The sequence below is a fragment of the Panthera leo genome, chromosome A2 (genome assembly GCF_018350215.1).
Source record: "Panthera leo isolate Ple1 chromosome A2, P.leo_Ple1_pat1.1, whole genome shotgun sequence".
Lineage (NCBI taxonomy): Eukaryota > Metazoa > Chordata > Mammalia > Carnivora > Felidae > Panthera > Panthera leo.
Window position 1 is genome coordinate 162,876,669 of NC_056680.1, and position 16,693 is coordinate 162,893,361.

At 51.7% G+C, this 16,693-nt stretch overlaps 2 protein-coding genes and 1 long non-coding RNA gene across 26 annotated transcripts in view; 1 reads left to right on the forward strand and 2 right to left on the reverse strand.

Annotated features, from left to right (window-relative positions):
• The window catches only part of KMT2C (lysine methyltransferase 2C), a 283,726-nt gene extending 278,108 nt beyond the window's left edge, over positions 1-5,618 (reverse strand). For 13 of the 18 annotated variants that reach the window (XM_042927156.1, XM_042927164.1, XM_042927163.1 and 10 more), the window contains exons 1-2: positions 4,138-4,642; positions 3,355-3,866 (exon numbers count right to left, since the gene is read on the reverse strand). In XM_042927156.1, the coding sequence (XP_042783090.1) occupies positions 3,355-3,548 (194 nt within the window). In that variant the 5' untranslated portion in view covers positions 3,549-3,866; positions 4,138-4,642. Of the gene's footprint in view, positions 1-3,354; positions 3,867-4,137; positions 4,643-4,729; positions 4,956-5,219 lie in introns of those variants that run through there. The other 5 variants (XM_042927176.1, XM_042927161.1, XM_042927160.1 and 2 more) reach the window with 3 other exon arrangements.
• Positions 5,619-6,922: 1,304 nt separating this feature from the next.
• LOC122213033 lies at positions 6,923-13,801 on the reverse strand. Of its 7 annotated transcripts, none has more exons than XR_006199393.1 (7): positions 13,612-13,801; positions 13,228-13,386; positions 11,693-11,930; positions 9,993-10,242; positions 9,280-9,415; positions 8,164-8,305; positions 6,923-7,468 (listed from the first exon to the last, which is right to left on the reverse strand). It is a non-coding gene; the product is annotated as an uncharacterized LOC122213033 (long non-coding RNA). The 7 variants fall into 7 exon arrangements; XR_006199394.1 differs by having other exon boundaries at positions 11,693-11,861; positions 13,612-13,799; XR_006199395.1 differs by lacking the exon at positions 11,693-11,930 and having other exon boundaries at positions 8,164-8,338; positions 13,612-13,795.
• Positions 13,802-13,974: 173 nt separating this feature from the next.
• Positions 13,975-15,788, forward strand: CCT8L2 (chaperonin containing TCP1 subunit 8 like 2). The gene has a single exon (XM_042927178.1). The coding sequence runs from the start codon at positions 14,071-14,073 to the stop codon at positions 15,733-15,735; it is 1,665 nt and encodes a 554-aa protein (XP_042783112.1). The 5' UTR covers positions 13,975-14,070; the 3' UTR covers positions 15,736-15,788.
• The last annotated feature ends 905 nt before the right edge of the window (positions 15,789-16,693 follow it).

Here is a 16,693-nt window from a genome sequence, read left to right on the forward strand (position 1 = left end):
AGACAATTTCAGCATTTGTGTATCATACATACTTACTGCTATCACAAAATTAACAGCAAAACCAAAGTCAATTTTCCCATCTTTCACAAAATGAGGTTTTTTTCTAGAGAAAATTCAAAAAGAGCTGTGTCATTCCTGTCTCTCTTATGTTCTTAAGACTTTCAAATTCTGCAAATAGAGAGACTGACACTTCCAATTATAAATTCAGTATTGGTCTTTCCAGTAATTTTTCACACTAACCACAAGCATATATTTATATGCAGGCCATCACCAAAAAAAAAAAAAAAAAAAGAGAGAGAGAAAAGAAAAAGAAATCGTCCCTATTTCACTCCATAACTTTTGCAACTCATACTGCCAAGAAGTTCTGAAAATAGACACTGTGGCACAAACATGATAAAGACAATTTTTAAAAAGAGAAAGAAGAGACTAATCAGCTTATTGAAATTAAAAGATGGCCAAAACAACAAAGAAAAAAAGAAAGGGAAATATACACATACACAAACTGGTAAGTTTATTCTATATCAGCTAAAAATTACATTCAATCCAAACATCTCATGGATTAAAAACTGTTACCAAATCTTACCCAAGATATCTCACACTCCCCCACCAGGGAAGTGCACACAGAGCATTTCATATTATCTATAACTGGGGCGCCTGGGTGGCTCAGTCCATTAAGCACCCGACTTCAGCTCAGGTCATGATCTCACCAGTGGTTCAAGAGTTCAAGCCCCGTGTTGGGCTCTGTGCTATCAGCACAGAGCCTGGAACCTGCTTCGGGATTCCATGTCTCCCTCTCTCTGCCCTTCCCCCACTCATGCTCTGTGTCACTCTCAAAAATAAATTAAAAAAAAAAAAAAATGGGGGGTGGGGGAGAGGGGAAAATGGGCGATGGGCATTGAGGAGGGCACTTGTTGGGATGAGCACTGGGTGGTGTATGTAAGCCAATTTGACAGTAAGTTATATTAAAAATAATAAGTAAACTTAAAAAACATTGCAGAATTTTTTTTTTAATTATCTATAAAAACTGACCATTTTCATTTTGGAAAGGAGGTTTCATGGAACTCCTCAGTCATATCTGCAAGTGGCTTAAGGATACAAGACTGGACAATCACTATCTGCTCAAAGGAAATCTGATTGCGGCCCGGGGAATACCATGAAGTTTTGCAAAAAGGTGGGGGAGAGGCCAAGGGTAGAGCGGTGTGTCTGGTCACCCGGCAAACTGACTACAAATGTGGCATGGTAGAATTAACTGAGATAGTAAGAAAATGTATTAAATCACTATTTTCAGAATGGGAAAATTAACTATCGTGACACTTTAAATTTACATGGAAATCCATGTTTATCAAGGTTACATGTTAGTAACAAACCTACTGAACGTAAAATTGTATCTGAGACGCAACATCTTCTTAAACACTAGAGATTCCACGAATAAGACCAACAGGACAAGAGCAAACTACAGTGAGGTCAGGCTGGAGAGCAAGCACCTAACAGGTGAGGAGAGGCTGCCATTCCTGGAACAGCTCTTCAAGTACCATGACTATCAAGTGCCAGAAACCAGTAATTGCCAAACGTTCCATGTATCTACTTGCTTGAAAAATAAGAAAAAGAATTTCTACCGTACAAATTACCAACGTGCATTATCTCACAAAGCATGAAAAGAAGCGGTATCTTTCGACTATATAGAGTTGTTTTATGAAACTGCACATACTACAATGCACTACACCTTTCTTTTATTACTTATTTCAAGTTCACAGCTATGGAAATGAGAAATTTTGTTGGGGGAGGGGCCTCTCAAATATGAAACAGCAACAGTCATCTGCAGCACAATCATTTTTTTGCTATCTCTTGTTGTGCCCAATTTTCTACAAGAATAAGGCTCAAGGTGGCTTTCTAATAACAGTAATTGCCCTCTGAAAAGAAAGTGGTTCGGAATATAAAGAGTTTTTTCAAAAAGGGTCAAGGATAGTGCCTCAGAAATCCTATCCCCACCACCTGCTTCCGCACCACCCCCACACCCACACCCACCCCATCCCTAACGTTAACTTTGTTGACTTCATAAAAAACATATATATGGTAGAATGATTCCTTGTCTTCCCAATTTAGAAATGTCAACATATATTCCAAAGAAGAAAAAATAAAATCAAACCTTTGGGAGAAGTTTCCTAAACATTCATACAAGAACAATTAGACCTCGAGTAGATGCTTCCTCTATAGCAGGAGCTTGTTCACTGGTGGAAAGACCTGGACCTCCTACAAAGATCACACGTTACTCCAAATAACCGATTAAACAGTCCTGACTGCTAAGGAGAACTTTTAATAAATGTAAATTTCACTGTTCCACTTCACATTCATACAACAGGAAATCCTTATTTATGTACCTACTTTTCAAACTCTGCCCTAAGATCAATAGCTTCAGTTCAAAATTCTTGATTTTAGTAAATAATTTTAAGATAACAATAGCTAATTAAAATTAGCCACTACATAGCCTTTGCTTTTTAAATACGATAAAGCAAAACTCATCTAACAGTATAAAACAAGAAAATGCTTAAGTTCACTTATCTAATTATCAAAGACTCAAAAATCCAAACTCAAAGAAAGTGTAATTAGCAGTGCATGGTTACCCTCTTTTTTTGAAATCCAAAGACAAATATGCAAATCCACTTTTAATAAATAGTGTCATAAGACATCTTCTCCAGCATAAAACAACCCACTTAGCGACCATATAGACCGATAACGTGGACAATTTAAAAACTTTTATCTCCTTTGCATCCCCCCCCCAAAAAAAAAAAAAAAAAAAAATTTCATGTCTTAGATAATTATTTGCAATTCCAGGTAATTTTAGCATTTACAAACCTAACTTACATTTGTCATACCTCAGTTTCACTTTCAGGATCTTCAATACCCAACTCACTACAGGGTCTTTTCTGCATGCACCCAAATACGGTACAGAGATCCACAACTGAAAACCCTCCTCTTTGCTTTCCAGTTCACACAGTAGTTTCCACTTACAGGTTTCTCAAACAACTGTAGATTCCATTCCCTTCCAAAAACACACCTAATTTTTTAAAAATTCACTGAAAAGCTTGGAACCATCAAGGTTACCACTAAATTTCATACAAGGAATGCTGCCCCAGTGTTCAAATCCAAAAGAGAAAGCTAAAACTCTGTTAAGACTCAGAGTTGTATTAAACGTCTTCCAAAGTGTTGATGTTTTCATACTGTTATATTAGCATCATTCTGTAGAAATTGTTAGATTTTTCCAAGGGCTACCTTTTTTTTTTTTTTTATTCATAAGATGAGATTTTAAAACGAGATAAAAACTAAAATAATAAAGTGGTAATACCCTAAACCAACCTTTCTTCCGGTGCACACAGGGGCTGCCCTAACACAGATGAACTCATTTCCATCTCAGGGGAACTGCATGTGCATGTGTGTGTTTGTGTGTGTTTGTGCCCGTGCACACACTCGCGTGTGCATGGTGAGGGGCGTGACAGCACAGATAGGTCTACTGTAACTAGAAGAGGAATCTGGAAGCAAAGAGAAAACATACAATAATCCCAAATTAATATTTGGAGAGGAACCAAGAAATAGTCAAAATGGGAAGCTATTAAGTTAAAACCCTAGCACGGCTTTATATGCATTGCTTTAAAGGATACAAAAAAGCGACAAAGTGTGAAGTTCCTTGGAAGTCCACTCCCTCTCCGAATTCCAGCTGATGGGGGAACAGCCCTGGCCATTTCCAGCAGACATTTCACTGCAATGCCGGTGGCCCCGCAAACCCCAACTTTGTAGCACAAAGACGCTAACGCCACCACGTAGGCATCCTGTACTCGCCCGTCTCGGGATGTGTCACAGCTAGGTAAGAGCTGGAAATAAAACATGGAGGCACGCTAAAGGGCCCGAACCATCCTCCAGTCCAAGGACAGCACAGCAAGGAGGAGAAGGGCCAGCCGGGGCTCCAGGGCTCTGCCACACGCCGGCCCCGCTCCGCCCCGGTGCACACCGCCGTCTTCACCGCCTATCCGCCAACGTGCCCCTGCTCCGACCAGGCGAACGCGCCCCAACGACAACAACAACAACAACAACAACAACAGAAACCCCCGGCTGTCCCCGCGCCCCAGCGCGCCCTTCCCCTACCAACAGCTCCCCGACACGGTCCTCCAACGACATGAGTAAGCACTCCACGCCACTCCCCAACTCCGGACGGCCGCCGCCGGTCCTGCACCCTCAGGAGCCACCGCAGCCGCGCGACTCGCTGCCACGGGTTTCCCGGCTTCCAGGCGAAAGTTGCCGAATGGCCATTCTGTGAAAGGACGTGTCTAGCGCTGCCAGCGTGCTCCGCGACAAGCGACAGCCGTGCCCAACCCCGCAGGGGCTCGGGGGGGAAGTGGGGCCCCCGCGCGGGGCGGGCTCCCGCGGAGTCAGCGGGCTCCCCGGTCTCGGCCCCGAGCGCCCGGCCCGGCTCGGTTTCCAAACTTGCGGCCGCCGCGCCTGCCTGCCTGCCTGCCGCGGCCGTGCGGGTCGGGGTGGGGGAGGGGCGAGGAAGAAGTCCCCCGACTTCCGAACAGACCCCTCGGGCTCCAAACCCGGCTCCGGGAGCCCGAAAAGTTCCGGGGGCGGCCGGCTCACAAAGGCCGGCGGCTCCTCCCCACCCCCCACCCCCCACCGCGTCCCCGTCCCCCCGCCTTCCCCCCCCCCACCCCCCACCCCGGGCGGGCGGCGAGACCACCTGGCCGCGGCGTTTTGACAGCTCCGCGAGTGTCCCGCGGCGGGACCGCTTTGTAGTTGACAAGGCGCCGGTGCGCGGACGACCTGCGTGCGCCTCGCCGTGCGTCTGTCCGACGACCCGGCTAGGCCGGGAAGAATCTACGAGAAATTTCTCCAGAAACAGCAGCCCCGCGAACAGCCGGCGCGAGGGCCAAACTCCAAAGTAAAGTGCGGCGGCGGCGGCGGCGGCGGCGCGAGCCGTCGGGGCCCCGCTGGGCGGAGTGCGGTGCGGGGCGCCCGCGGGAGGCCCGGCCCGGAGGCCGCCGAGGGGGCGCGGGGCGCGGGGCGGGCGGGCGCCCCGGGGGCCGGGAGCCGCGCGGCCGGCGGGCCCCACCCCCACCCCGCGGGGGCGGCCGGGGGCGCGCGGGGGCAGGGGGGCCGGGCGCGCCGGTGACAGCTCCGGCCCGGCGCCGCGGCTGGCTCCCGGCCTGGCTCCCTCACACTCAACTTACTTCTTTCTGGCTCTCTGGAAAGGGGAAGCGCCATCTTTGCGAGGCCGGCCCCGAGGTCTTTTGTCTGCGGCTGCGGGGCTCGGGGCCGGGGCTCCGGGCTCCTCGGGGGGTGGTGGCGGCGGCTGCGGCTGCTCCGCGCTCTTGTCCTCCTCCGACGACATCCTAGTCACCAGGAAAGACACATGGATCCCGGTCCTCCTCCTGGGGGGCTCCTCCCGCCGCCGCCGCCGCCGCGGCCGCCGCCGCCGCCGCTGCTGCTCGGGTTCCTCCTCCCCGGCTCAGCCTCTCGCATTTCCCGCAGCCCCGGGAGCAGCAGCAGGTACCGGGAGAGGCGGCAACATGGAGCGAGCAGGACACGCACTCACACACATACGCGCGGGCGCGCGCACCTCGGCGCGCAGGGGCCGGGCGGGGGGCGGGGGGCGGCGGGCGGCGGGCGGGGCGCGGGCGGGAGGGAGGGAGGGGCCGGCCGGCCGGGCGGGAGGTGCGGGCGGCGGCGGCGGCGGCGGGCGGGGCGCGGGCGGAGGCCGGGCGGTGCGGGCGGGCGGGTGCGGGGCGGGCGCCGGCCGGGGCGGGGCGACTGAGGGGGCGCGGGGGGCGCCGGCCGGGGCTGCGCCCGCGCCCCTCCCCCAGCGCCCGCGGCGGGAGGAGAAAGGGGCCGCGGCGCGGGGAGCGGCGGGCCCGCGGGCAGCGGCGGGCGGGGGGGGGGGGGGGGGGGGGGGGTCGCGGCCCCGCCGGCCGCCCCTCCCCCGCGCGGGCCGCGTCAGGCCGGGCGGCGGCGGCGGCGGCGGCGGCGAAGTTTTGACAGCTGCTCCAGTTGTTGTTGTGGGTTCCGGGCTGCGCGAGCGCCGGCCCCTCAGCGCCCGCCCTCCCGGGCCGGGGAGGAGGAAGTTTTGCGGGTGTGCGTGTTCCACACACAGACACACACACACGACCGTGGCCGTCGCGCGAGGGCCGCGCCGGGTCTCCCCCGGGCGCCCCGCACCACAGACCTCTCAAACTCGCCGCCGTCTCGCCCACACACGGCCGCCGCGACGCCCCCGCCCCCTCCCCCACTCCTCGGCCCCGCCGCCCCCCGCGCGCCGCCGCTGCCACTCACAGGGCTCGCTCCGCGCATGCGCTGCCCGCGGACGCGCCGCCGCCGCTGACCTCACCGCCCCTCCCCCGTCTCCCCCCCTCCCCCTGCCGGGCTCTCCTCCCTCCTCCCTCCTCCCCGTCTTCCCCCCTCCCCCCTCCCCCCTCCCCTCTCGCGCCCCGCCTCCTCTGACGCGGCGGCCGGGGCTGCGCCGCGACTCCGGCTCCGGCTCCGGCTCCGGCTCGGGGAGAGCGCCAAGCTGCGGAGGCGGCGATCCGGGATCGGGGTCCAGGGAATGCGCGGCCCGAGGCGGCGCTCCGACTGCGCCCGAGCCCGGCCGCGAGCCGGCGGCCGCTAAGCCCGCACGGCCCCCTGCGCGCCGCCCCGCCGCCCACCCGCCCCGCGGCCGGAGGGACGGAGCCCGCCGGCGCTGCCCCGGCTCCCGCGGGCCGCGGAGGCAGTGCAACTTCGCTGTGATCCAATTCCAGGGAGAGTTTCGTTATTATAACGTCATGTAAGAAATGGGCCAGAAAGGGCTTGCCGGGCTGTCAGACAAAAAGAACGCTGACATTTTGAGGCACAAGACGCGGAAAGAGACACCACAACACACCAGTAAAAACCCAACAACTTGACTGTAACGTGCAGCGTGTTGCGATGCGCGCGAGTCGGAGGGTTTCTGGGCCGGCTCCCGATGCGTTTACAGGGTCGAGGGGGAACGGGGCTACAATTAGCAATGGGAGACGAGCGCTTTCTCGGAAAGCACAGTGGCAGATGCGGACTTGGGGACTTCTTCTTCGCATGGGGCGGCAACTCCCCTGTGCCCTCCTTTCCATTCACTGTCGATCAGCACACGGGAGCTGGGGGAGAATTCAGGACCTGTGAAGCCTTGGCAGACGGCTTGGGACGAGCGATCGCTTCGGGAGCATCGCCTCTAGGCCGGACACCCTAGGCACTTTCCCATTAGGATCCGCTTCCGCGCTCACGGCACGGTGGAAGCCTAACGCTGCGTGTTCTGGCTTCCCAGCTCTCGTTCGCTTCCATTGCTCCCAATAGCCAGAGCATAAACTTTGAATTGTGCTTCCTGTTTGGGCAAAGTGTACACGGTTCGATTTCCAAAGCCGATTCTGACCACAGGCAGGTGTTTTGTTTTGTTTCGAAACGCCTGAAATGAGGACTATAATAAGAGAGTCATTTGAATGCCTGCAGGGTTTAATCCTTGCCGGTTGGTTCGAGTTTACTAAATTTACAGCCACGGGAATTCTGAGATTGGGGAGAAGCTGACTGGGTAAATGCAGACTATAAATTAAAAGCGACTGACTATTATAAACAGAAACACAACATGTATGTGCCTAATGATGAATTTACGAAGTGGAACATTTAAAGTTTGTTCAGTGCTCATTCTTTCTCTGGCATTTTTTTCCCCCCTGCACATTACACTTTAAGGAAAGTACACTTTCAAAAATTGGATTATCGGTCCACATGTTTACCTGTGTTCATTACGGAAATTAGAGCCGTCACTTCCAACTGTCTCATACGCACAAAATTATATGTCAGGATAATTTAAGTGTCAGTGTGCAGAGGGCAAGTCACTCCTGCTGGAGAGAAGTTTTAAAAGGAAACAGGGGACTGAGAACAGAAAAGGGAGTAGAATGAATGAAAAGGGAAGAAACAGAGGTCTGTGCAGTGATGCTTCCAGAAAGAAAAGATGAAGGATACGAAGCCCAGCCTTAAATCTCCATTCCTTCAGCTATTGTGAGGCAAGCACTTGGAATCTGTTTTAAAAGGACAGCAGGCTGTTGGCCTGAAGTTATCCTGGGCAGAGCAAAGAAAATGTAACTCAGGATGCACAGGAAGGATACAAAAAAATACCTGTTTCACATAAAGGTTTTCCAAAGGTGTTTCCATGTCTCCGATCCAAATTTTGGAGCTCTGAGACCGCAGTGGCAAAAAAACCCAGGAGTCACGTAGCTGAAGTTACTCAAAATTATAAAGTCAGAAAGGCACAGAGTGTCTGAAAGCACCAAAGCAAACAAACAAACAAAATCTACTTTTAATAAGTACACATGTAGCCATTTATAAAAACATGGTCAATGTGCACCAAAGTGTTAGCAGCGATCATCTCTGAAGGGGTAGATTACGAGGGACTTTCACTTTCTATATTACAATTTTCTATAATACTTGAATCTTTTAGAGCACATGCAGTATAATAAGAAATGTGTATTAAATATTTAGCATGTGGTTTGGGGGGTGAGGATTGCTATCTACACCAAAGAAAGAGAAACATCTCAGGAAACAGAGCAAGAGCCTCAAAGGGTCTAGCAAACAAGTGATGGTAAATAAAAATTCACAGTACACTAGCCATTCTTACTAATTGGAGTCCTATAAATGTCATTGATATGGTCTTTACTTAGAGTTTGTCTGTTTTTGCTTGTTTTGGTGAGTGTAAAATATTTATAAGACTCTCCCGTAGGCTCACTACTAATTAACGGACTCTCTCCTTTTGTTTTCCCATAAAGTCTTAAATTCCTCAGGGTTTTTTAGGAACCAAATTTTTATAGTTGTAGAAGGAACACTGAAAACTTCAATTCTAGATCTTACAATCTTTGTCTTCATATGTTTGCTGTTAAACTTATACTTTAAAAAGGTGCAGTCATAGGCTAGCATTTTGTGTCCTTTTTTAGTTAAAAAAAAAAGGTTTTTAAAAGAACTTCAGGGGCACATGGCTGGCTCAGTGGGTCAAGCATGCAACTCTTAATCTAGGGGTTGTGAGTGGAGCCCCATGTTGGGTGTAGAGATTACTTTAAAAATTAAAAATAAATTAGGAATTTCAATTCCTGAATATTGGTACATATTTAGTCCATAGTGTGTTTTTAGCTTTGAAAATTCTAATTGCCTTACACGAGTTATTTCAGTAATGCCTACCATGTACCTGGTAGACAGAAAAATTAAGGAAGAAACCGAGAAGTAATTAAACAGAACACTCACCGTCAAAAATAATTTGTGCAGAAGAGTGTATGTTCTGCAGCACACTCCATATAGACATGAATCTTGCCCTCTAGGGGTCTATATTTTAAGCCTGTCAGTACTTAACAAGATAAACACAAAAAGGGCAGGCAGGCAACTGAAAAATAAACATGGGAAAACATACAAACAGGAAGATTAAATATTTACATCCATTGTGTACAAGACCATATTTTTTTTTTAATTTTTTTTTCAACGTTTTTTATTTATTTTTGGGACAGAGAGAGACAGAGCATGAACGGGGGAGGGGCAGAGAGAGAGGGAGACACAGAATCGGAAACAGGCTCCGAGCCATCAGTCCAGAGCCTGACGCGGGGCTCGAACTCACGGACCGCGAGATCGTGACCTGGCTGACGTCGGACGCTTAACCGACCGCGCCACCCAGGCGCCCCAAGACCATATTTTTAATAGAAATGCATCTGGGGATTTGGGGGGAGGGCAGAGGTGCAGGAGGCAGCAGACAGCTATGTCTATTTAGGATACAAAAGCATTCTGCCAGCAAGTGTTATAAATGCCTAGAGGCCCTACCCCAGCCCCTACACACGCACCCCCCCCACACACACACACCCTTAGGTTCCTCTCCTTTACTGATAATACAAGACTACACGAGTAGTTTGCATTAATTTCCTAACGTTGCCACAACAAATGCTGAAAATGACAGAAATTTATTTTCTCACAGCCCTGGTAGCTCGAAGACCAAAGTCAAGGTGTTGGCGGGGCTGGCTCCTTGCGGTAGGCTTTAGGGAAGAATTTGATCGTTCCCTGCCTCTCAGCTTCCAGTGGTTGTCCATGATCCTTGGGGACCTTGGCTGTAGGTACATGACTCCAGTGGCCATCTTTTCTGCATCTCTGTGCCCTCACATAGTGTTCTCTGTGTATGTGTCTCTTCTTGTAAGGATACCAGTCGTGTTGGAGTAAGAGTCGAGCCTACAACAGTATGACCTCCCGTTAATTGACTGCATCTGCAACAATCTTATTCCAGATAAGGTCACATTCTGAGGTTTGGGGAAGGATATGAATGTTGGGGGGACGATATTTAACCCAACTGAACTACCAAGCAGCCTATATTGGTGTCTCCCGGTTTAGCAGATTCATATATATGTGGTTAGAAAAGTTTATATAGGGGCACCTGGGTGGCTCAGTCCGATAAGCATCCAACTTTGGCCCAGGTCATGATCTCTGAGTTCCTGAGTTGGAGTCCCGCCTCAGGCTGTCAGCTGTTAGCGTGGAGGCCACTTTGGATCCTCTGTCTCCCTTTGTCTGCCTCTCCCCTGTTCGTCCTATCTCTGTCTCTCCTCTCCCTCCCTCCCTCTCTCTCTCTCTCTCTCGCAAAAATAAACATTAAGAAAAAAGAAAAAAGTTTACATAATAGGTTAACTGCATGCAAACTTTTCTTGGCACAAAATATTCACGTTTATTTTACATCTAATCAATCTATTTGTAGGATAAATAAAATCAAAGTGAATTTAACAATAACAGTGCATACGAAGTAAACAGTAAAATTATGATTTAGTAGTTCCTTGGTTAGTTTGATCAGTGTAAACATAGGTCAAAAAATGTCAGCCCAACATGTACCATTTGGGGCCTGTTTTAAAGGCCAAAGACTATGGTGGCACCTGGGTGTCTCAGTCGGTTAGGCGTCGAACTCTTGCACTGACAGCTAGGAGCCTGCTTGGGATTCTCTCTCTATCCCTCTCTCTCTGCCCCTCCCCCCCCTCAAAATAAATAAACATTTTTGAAAAGTAAAATAAATCAAGATGGAAGACAATGATGAGATCCTCACTTTCCCCTGTGCTGTGAGGTAAAATGGATGAGGGTATGACAACGTAAAATTACATACCTTTCTAGTGGAAATGGAACTCAAGAGTCCCACCCCTCCCCCTTCCTCCTTACTGGGTGCTCCAGCCTTCAGAGCCACCTTTGTCAGACTTCATTAGATTGTCCCAAGCCCCTTCCTCTGTCATGTGGCCAATTCCTGCTTCTTTAGACTTCACTTCCATCCCTGACCACCACCCTCCCCCTGACAATGACTGTGTGTCCCCATGGATGCTTCTACAACACCTGTGCTCCCCCCCCCCCCCCCAAGGCTCTCAGGGCCTGGAATGTATCCCACCCTGGCTGTTTTGTAACCCACCCTACGCCAGGTGCCGAAGGCTACAATTGTCTGCCTTATACATCTTTTATCTCTATCATTTCGCAGCAGCTCAGTCAACAGTTGTGGAATAAGTGAAATAAATGGGAAAATATATGTTAAGTGTCAGAAAAAGAGCTAAGATGATCCTTTACAAGAGTGTTAATTCCCCACCCCCACACACACCAGGAGGGTTTACTTTTCAAAAAGAAACTGTATCTTTATAAACAATGTAAATATGCCTACCTTGCTACAGTTTATGCTGATGGTTACATTTTACATTTCTATAAAGAAACAGGCGGTCATCTTTGCCCCTCTTTGCCCCTCTGTCCAACATTTGTTAATGTCATTCTTCTCAATGTTCTTGGCTTTCTGAAGCCTGGGCATGGAGGTTCACACCTGTTTCCAAAAGAGCCTCCAAAATCGAAAGAGGTCAAAATAGTTGTCCACAGTCTTCAGAAAACATATCTGCTTAGAAACATTTCTACCAGTGAAGATAATGTTGAGGGAGAAATGATTACAGAATAACATATATGTGTCACACAATCCATTTACGGAAAACTGTATAAATCCACAACAATCTATATATAAATATATGTGCAAAGTAATAATGTTCATCAAAATGCAAACAATGGGGGCGCCTGGGTGGCTCAGACGGTCAGGCGTCCAACTCTTGATCTTGGCTTAGGTCATGATCCCAGGGTGGTGGGATCGAGCTCCGAGTGGGGCTCCGCATGGAGCCTACTTAAGATTCTCTCTCTCCCTCTGCCCCTCTCCTCAGCTCACGCTCTCTCAATAAACTAAAATAAAATAAAATAACATAACATAAAATAATAAAATAAAAGCAATCTCTGGGCTGGAAATGACACTTTCTTTGTATTTTTTCTTTTTAACTTTTGTAATGAATAGCTATTATTTTTACAAAAGCAAGCAAGTTGTTTTTCAAAGAAAAAGGTTTTTTTTTCTCCAAAATTATCTCTATCTTAGCCTTAATTACATTTCACTTTTGCTGATATTTTTTTTCCTTTTCTTTCTTGCTATCATCTTGTCTGTGGAAACATATTAAAACAGTGCCTACCATACAATCATGACTCCTGACTGGTGTAATCAGGTTCAGAGTTCTATTTTTCCTCCCCTTGGGGGGAGTTGCTATTAAATAAACTTAAAAGGGGTTTTCCCAGTGAAAGTGAATGGAATGATTCTCTTTCCCCTAATCTTAATAATCTTCATCGTCATCACTTCCAGCTGCTGCTCCGCCTAATGCCTATGGAAGTTGTGTTCCTTTGGTGCAAATCTCTTCCCCTCCCTCGGTGTCCATGTTCCTGTCCCTTAGAGTTCGCATTCCATTGAACACACTGGGTGCTCACTAAACATTTATTTTTTAATGTTTATTTATTTTGAGAGAGAGACAGAGACAGAAAGCGGGAGGGGCAGAGAGAGAGAGAGAGAGAGAGAGAGAGAGAGAGAGAGAATTCCACGCAGGCTCCCTGCTCAGCACAGAGCCCGATGCGGGGCTGGATCTCACAACCCTGGGATCATGACCTGAGCCAATATCAAGAGTCGGACGCTCAACCGACTCAGCCACCCAGGTGCCCCTCGATAAATATTTATTAAACCGAAAAGGCTCCAAGCATTACCCCAGCAGGCTCCATTGGAGGAAAGGAGGGAGTGAGGGGGCAAGGGAAAGAGAGCTACTCGCAGGGAGGAACTGCAATTCTAAGGGCTGAGGGTCAGGTTGGGGGGGGGGGGGCGCCTTACATTCGCCCCCTGCAATATTCTACCTTCCCCGCCTCTGGGAGGCTGGTCACTTTCACTCAGCTGCAAACATTTCCCCAGTTTGCCTGTAGGTTGTCAGCGTCTTTGCCTCCCCCGTGTTGACCCGCCTTTACCAGCTCGGTGACATCATTATCATGGGAAGGAGGACATCACACACCTGCAACCTGAAAGACAGACCGTAGACACCGTTAGGAACCTGCCGGACGGCACAGAGGGATAAGGTGGCCACAGAGGCAGAGGCGGACAGTAAAACCGAGCTAGTGTTACAAAGTCCCGCACGAGGAAGCGAAGCGAAGCGAAACGAAACACTGTTTCCCTCTCGAAGCCTGCAACAAACCTCACAGGAGCCCCAGCTCCGTCTGGAATTGGAAGTGGGTGGGGATTTTCACCTGCTCTGCCCTCCGCCGCCTCCAAAGTTCCAATGAAGCCCTGGGCCCTGGCGCATCCGGGAGTCCCTCCTCTGCCTGGTGACCTGGTCTGCCTCCCGCCTGCCCCCGGGGCCTCCCAAACTCGAGGCATCCTTCTGTGACCTCATTCTCTGCCCCGGGTGCCCCGTGCCACTCTGTGACTCCATCAGGGTAATACCCGCTTCGGCTACCACGCGTCAGACGTGGGGAGCCGCCTCGCAGATCAAGCTGGGGGAGTGGTTGAGGGCTGAGCTCTGCGCCGACCGTCGCCGCACCTGACCGTGGCGCGCCTGCTTCCCCGCGCACCGGCGGACGGGCCTCCGGCTCCTTTCCCCCCCACCCCACCCCACCCCCCACCCCCTCGAGAGGTGTCCGAGATCGGCTTCCCGGACGCCCCCGCCGCCGCGCCTGGAGCGTCCCCGCGGCCCGGCTCGGCGGCCGATGGCCAGCAGGACCGCAGCGGGGGCCCGGCTGCCGGAGCGGCCGGGGCCGAGGCGGCGCGCCGGGAGCCCGCGGGCGCAGGGGAGGCACCTGCTCCGCAGCTTGCCGGCGGCGCAGACCCTGGCCAGGGTCATCCGGCCTTGCTACGGCCCCCAGGGCCGGCAGAAGCTCCTGGTCACCGCCAGAGGAACCACCGTGCTGACGGGCTACGCCGCGGCCATCCTGCGCGCGCTGGAGCTGGAGCACCCCGCGGCGCGGCTCCTGCGCGAGGCGGCCCACACGCAGGCGGAGAGCAGCGGCGACGGCGCGGCCTTCGTGGTCCTGCTGGCGGAAGCGCTGCTCCTGCAGGCCGAGCACCTGCTGCGCGCCGGCCTGCCCCGCTCCCAGCTGCGCGAGGCCTACGCCGCGGCCACCGCGGAGACCCTGGCCCTGCTGCCCTCCCTGGCCATCCGCTCCCTGGGGCCTCTGGAGGATCCGTTTGGGGCCCTCTACTCGGTGGTGAACACCCACGTCGTGTCCGGGGCCGACTGCTTGACCAAGCTGGTGGCCCAAGCGTGCTGGGCCACCAAGGAGCTGGACGGCGGCTTCCGACGCGAGCGCGTGGGCGTGTGCACCCTGCGAGGGGGGAGGCTGGAGGACTCGTGCCTGCTCCCGGGGCTGGCCTTGTGCGCCGAGCCCTGCGGGCAGGTGACCGCGGTGCCCGGCGGCGCCAGAGTGGCTCTCTTTGTTTGCGGCTTTGGTCTCGCCGGTCCAAATGCACCGGCCACGGCCCGGCTCTCCGGTCCCGCTGACCTGGCCACGTTCAGGAAAGGAAGTGAGCGGTTGATAGAAAAGCAGGTGGCCCAGCTGGCCAGCGCGTGCATTAACGTGGCGGTGGCATGGGGGGACATCGACGAGAATGCCCTGACGCAGGCTGACAAGCACAACATCATGGTGATTCGAGCCACGTCCCGGAGGGATATGGTTTACTTGAGTGAGGTGCTGGGCACACCTTTGATGTGTCACCTGCTTCCTCCCCCGAAGCCAGGGAAGTGCCGGAGGGTCTACCAGCAGGAGCTGGGGGAAGGTTTGGCCGTGGTGTTTGAGTGGGAATGTCCGGGCACCCCTGCCGTTACCTTGGTCCTCAGGGGGGCCACAGCCCAGGGGCTGCAGGGCGCGGAGCAGGCTGCCTACCGTGGCATCGATGCCTACTTCCAGCTGTGCCAGGATCCCAGGCTGCTTCCGGGAGCTGGGGCCACAGAGATGGCTCTGGCGAAAATGCTCTCAGAAAAAGGAAGCAAACTGGAAGGGCCTAATGGTCCTGCCTTCCTGGCATTTGCACAGGCCCTTCGGTCTCTTCCTGAAACGCTGGCAGAGAACGCAGGCTTAGCCGTCTCCCAAGTGATGGCAGAAATGAACAGAGCTCACCAGGCTGGCAACTTCCTGGTAGGAGTGGGGGTCGAAGGGGTAATAAATGTGGCCCAGGAAGAGGTGTGGGACACCCTGACAGCCAAAGCCCGGGGACTCCGGGCCGTAGCTGATGTGACACTGCAGCTTGTGAACGTAGACGAAATTGTAGTGGCCAAGCAAAGCGCCACGTATCAACAGGACTCGAATCCTGTCCCCAAGAAGGCCAAGGAATGCCTGTTTCCTGTAAAAGATCAGCTCCTTGGAACGATGGAGTAGTAACATCCTCAATAAAATGGGGATTGCCAAGGAAGGCACAGTCACCCCCGAAATGGATGTTTGCTGTGTTTTATTCCCTCCGTGTTTTGTACTGTTAGAGTCCGTTTCTTCAGACAAAAACAACATAAAGGACCATAAGATAAAAGTCCTTTTCATTGATTTATGTCCTTTCAGACTCTTGGCTTTTTTCATTTCCTGTTTCTCTCCATCATATTCTGTTCCTTTCCTCCAATAAGAGCAGGATTTACTTGTATTAAAATTTTTGGGGGCGCCTGGGTGGTGCAGTCGGTTAAGCGTCCGACTTCAGCCAGGTCACGATCTCGCGGTCCGTGAGTTCGAGCCCCGCGTCGGGCTCTGGGCTGATGGCTCGGAGCCTGGAGCCTGTTTCCGATTCTGTGTCTCCCTCTCTCTCTGCCCCTCCCCCGTTCATGCTCTGTCTCTCTCTGTCCCAAAAATAAATAAAAAACGTTGGAAAAAAAAATTTATAAAAAAAAAAATTTTTGGGGGGGCGCCTGGGTGGCTCAGTCGGTTAAGCATCCGACTTCAGCTCAGGCCACGATCTTGCGGTCCGCGAGTTCGAGCCCCGCGTCGGGCTCTTGGCTGATGGCTCAGAGCCTGGAGCTTGCTTCCGATACTGTGTCTCCCTCTCTCTCTGCCCCTCCCCTGTTCATGCTGTGTCTCTCTCTGTCTCAAAAATAAATAAACGTTAAAAAAAAATTAAAAAAAAATTTTTTTTTAATGGAGTACCTTGGCTTTGGGGATGCAAAAAAAAAAAAAAAAAAAAAAGTGCAGGAATCTTTTCCCAAGTGTTGGAGTTATCCCCCCACAATATCCTCATATATGTCAATTTCTGTCTAGATGTCACGTTAGCCATCTAGACCACAGTTCCAGCTCACAGGAGTGGCTGCGCATTCCCGTTGTGATTATTTGGGAAGAGAAGGGGGTGTTCTGTTAAGGC

What these genes read in the sequence shown, in the direction of transcription:
- CCT8L2 (XM_042927178.1), top strand. Translation starts at nt 14,071, where the DNA reads ATGGCCAGCAGGACCGCAGCGGGGGCCCGGCTGCCGGAGCGGCCGGGG.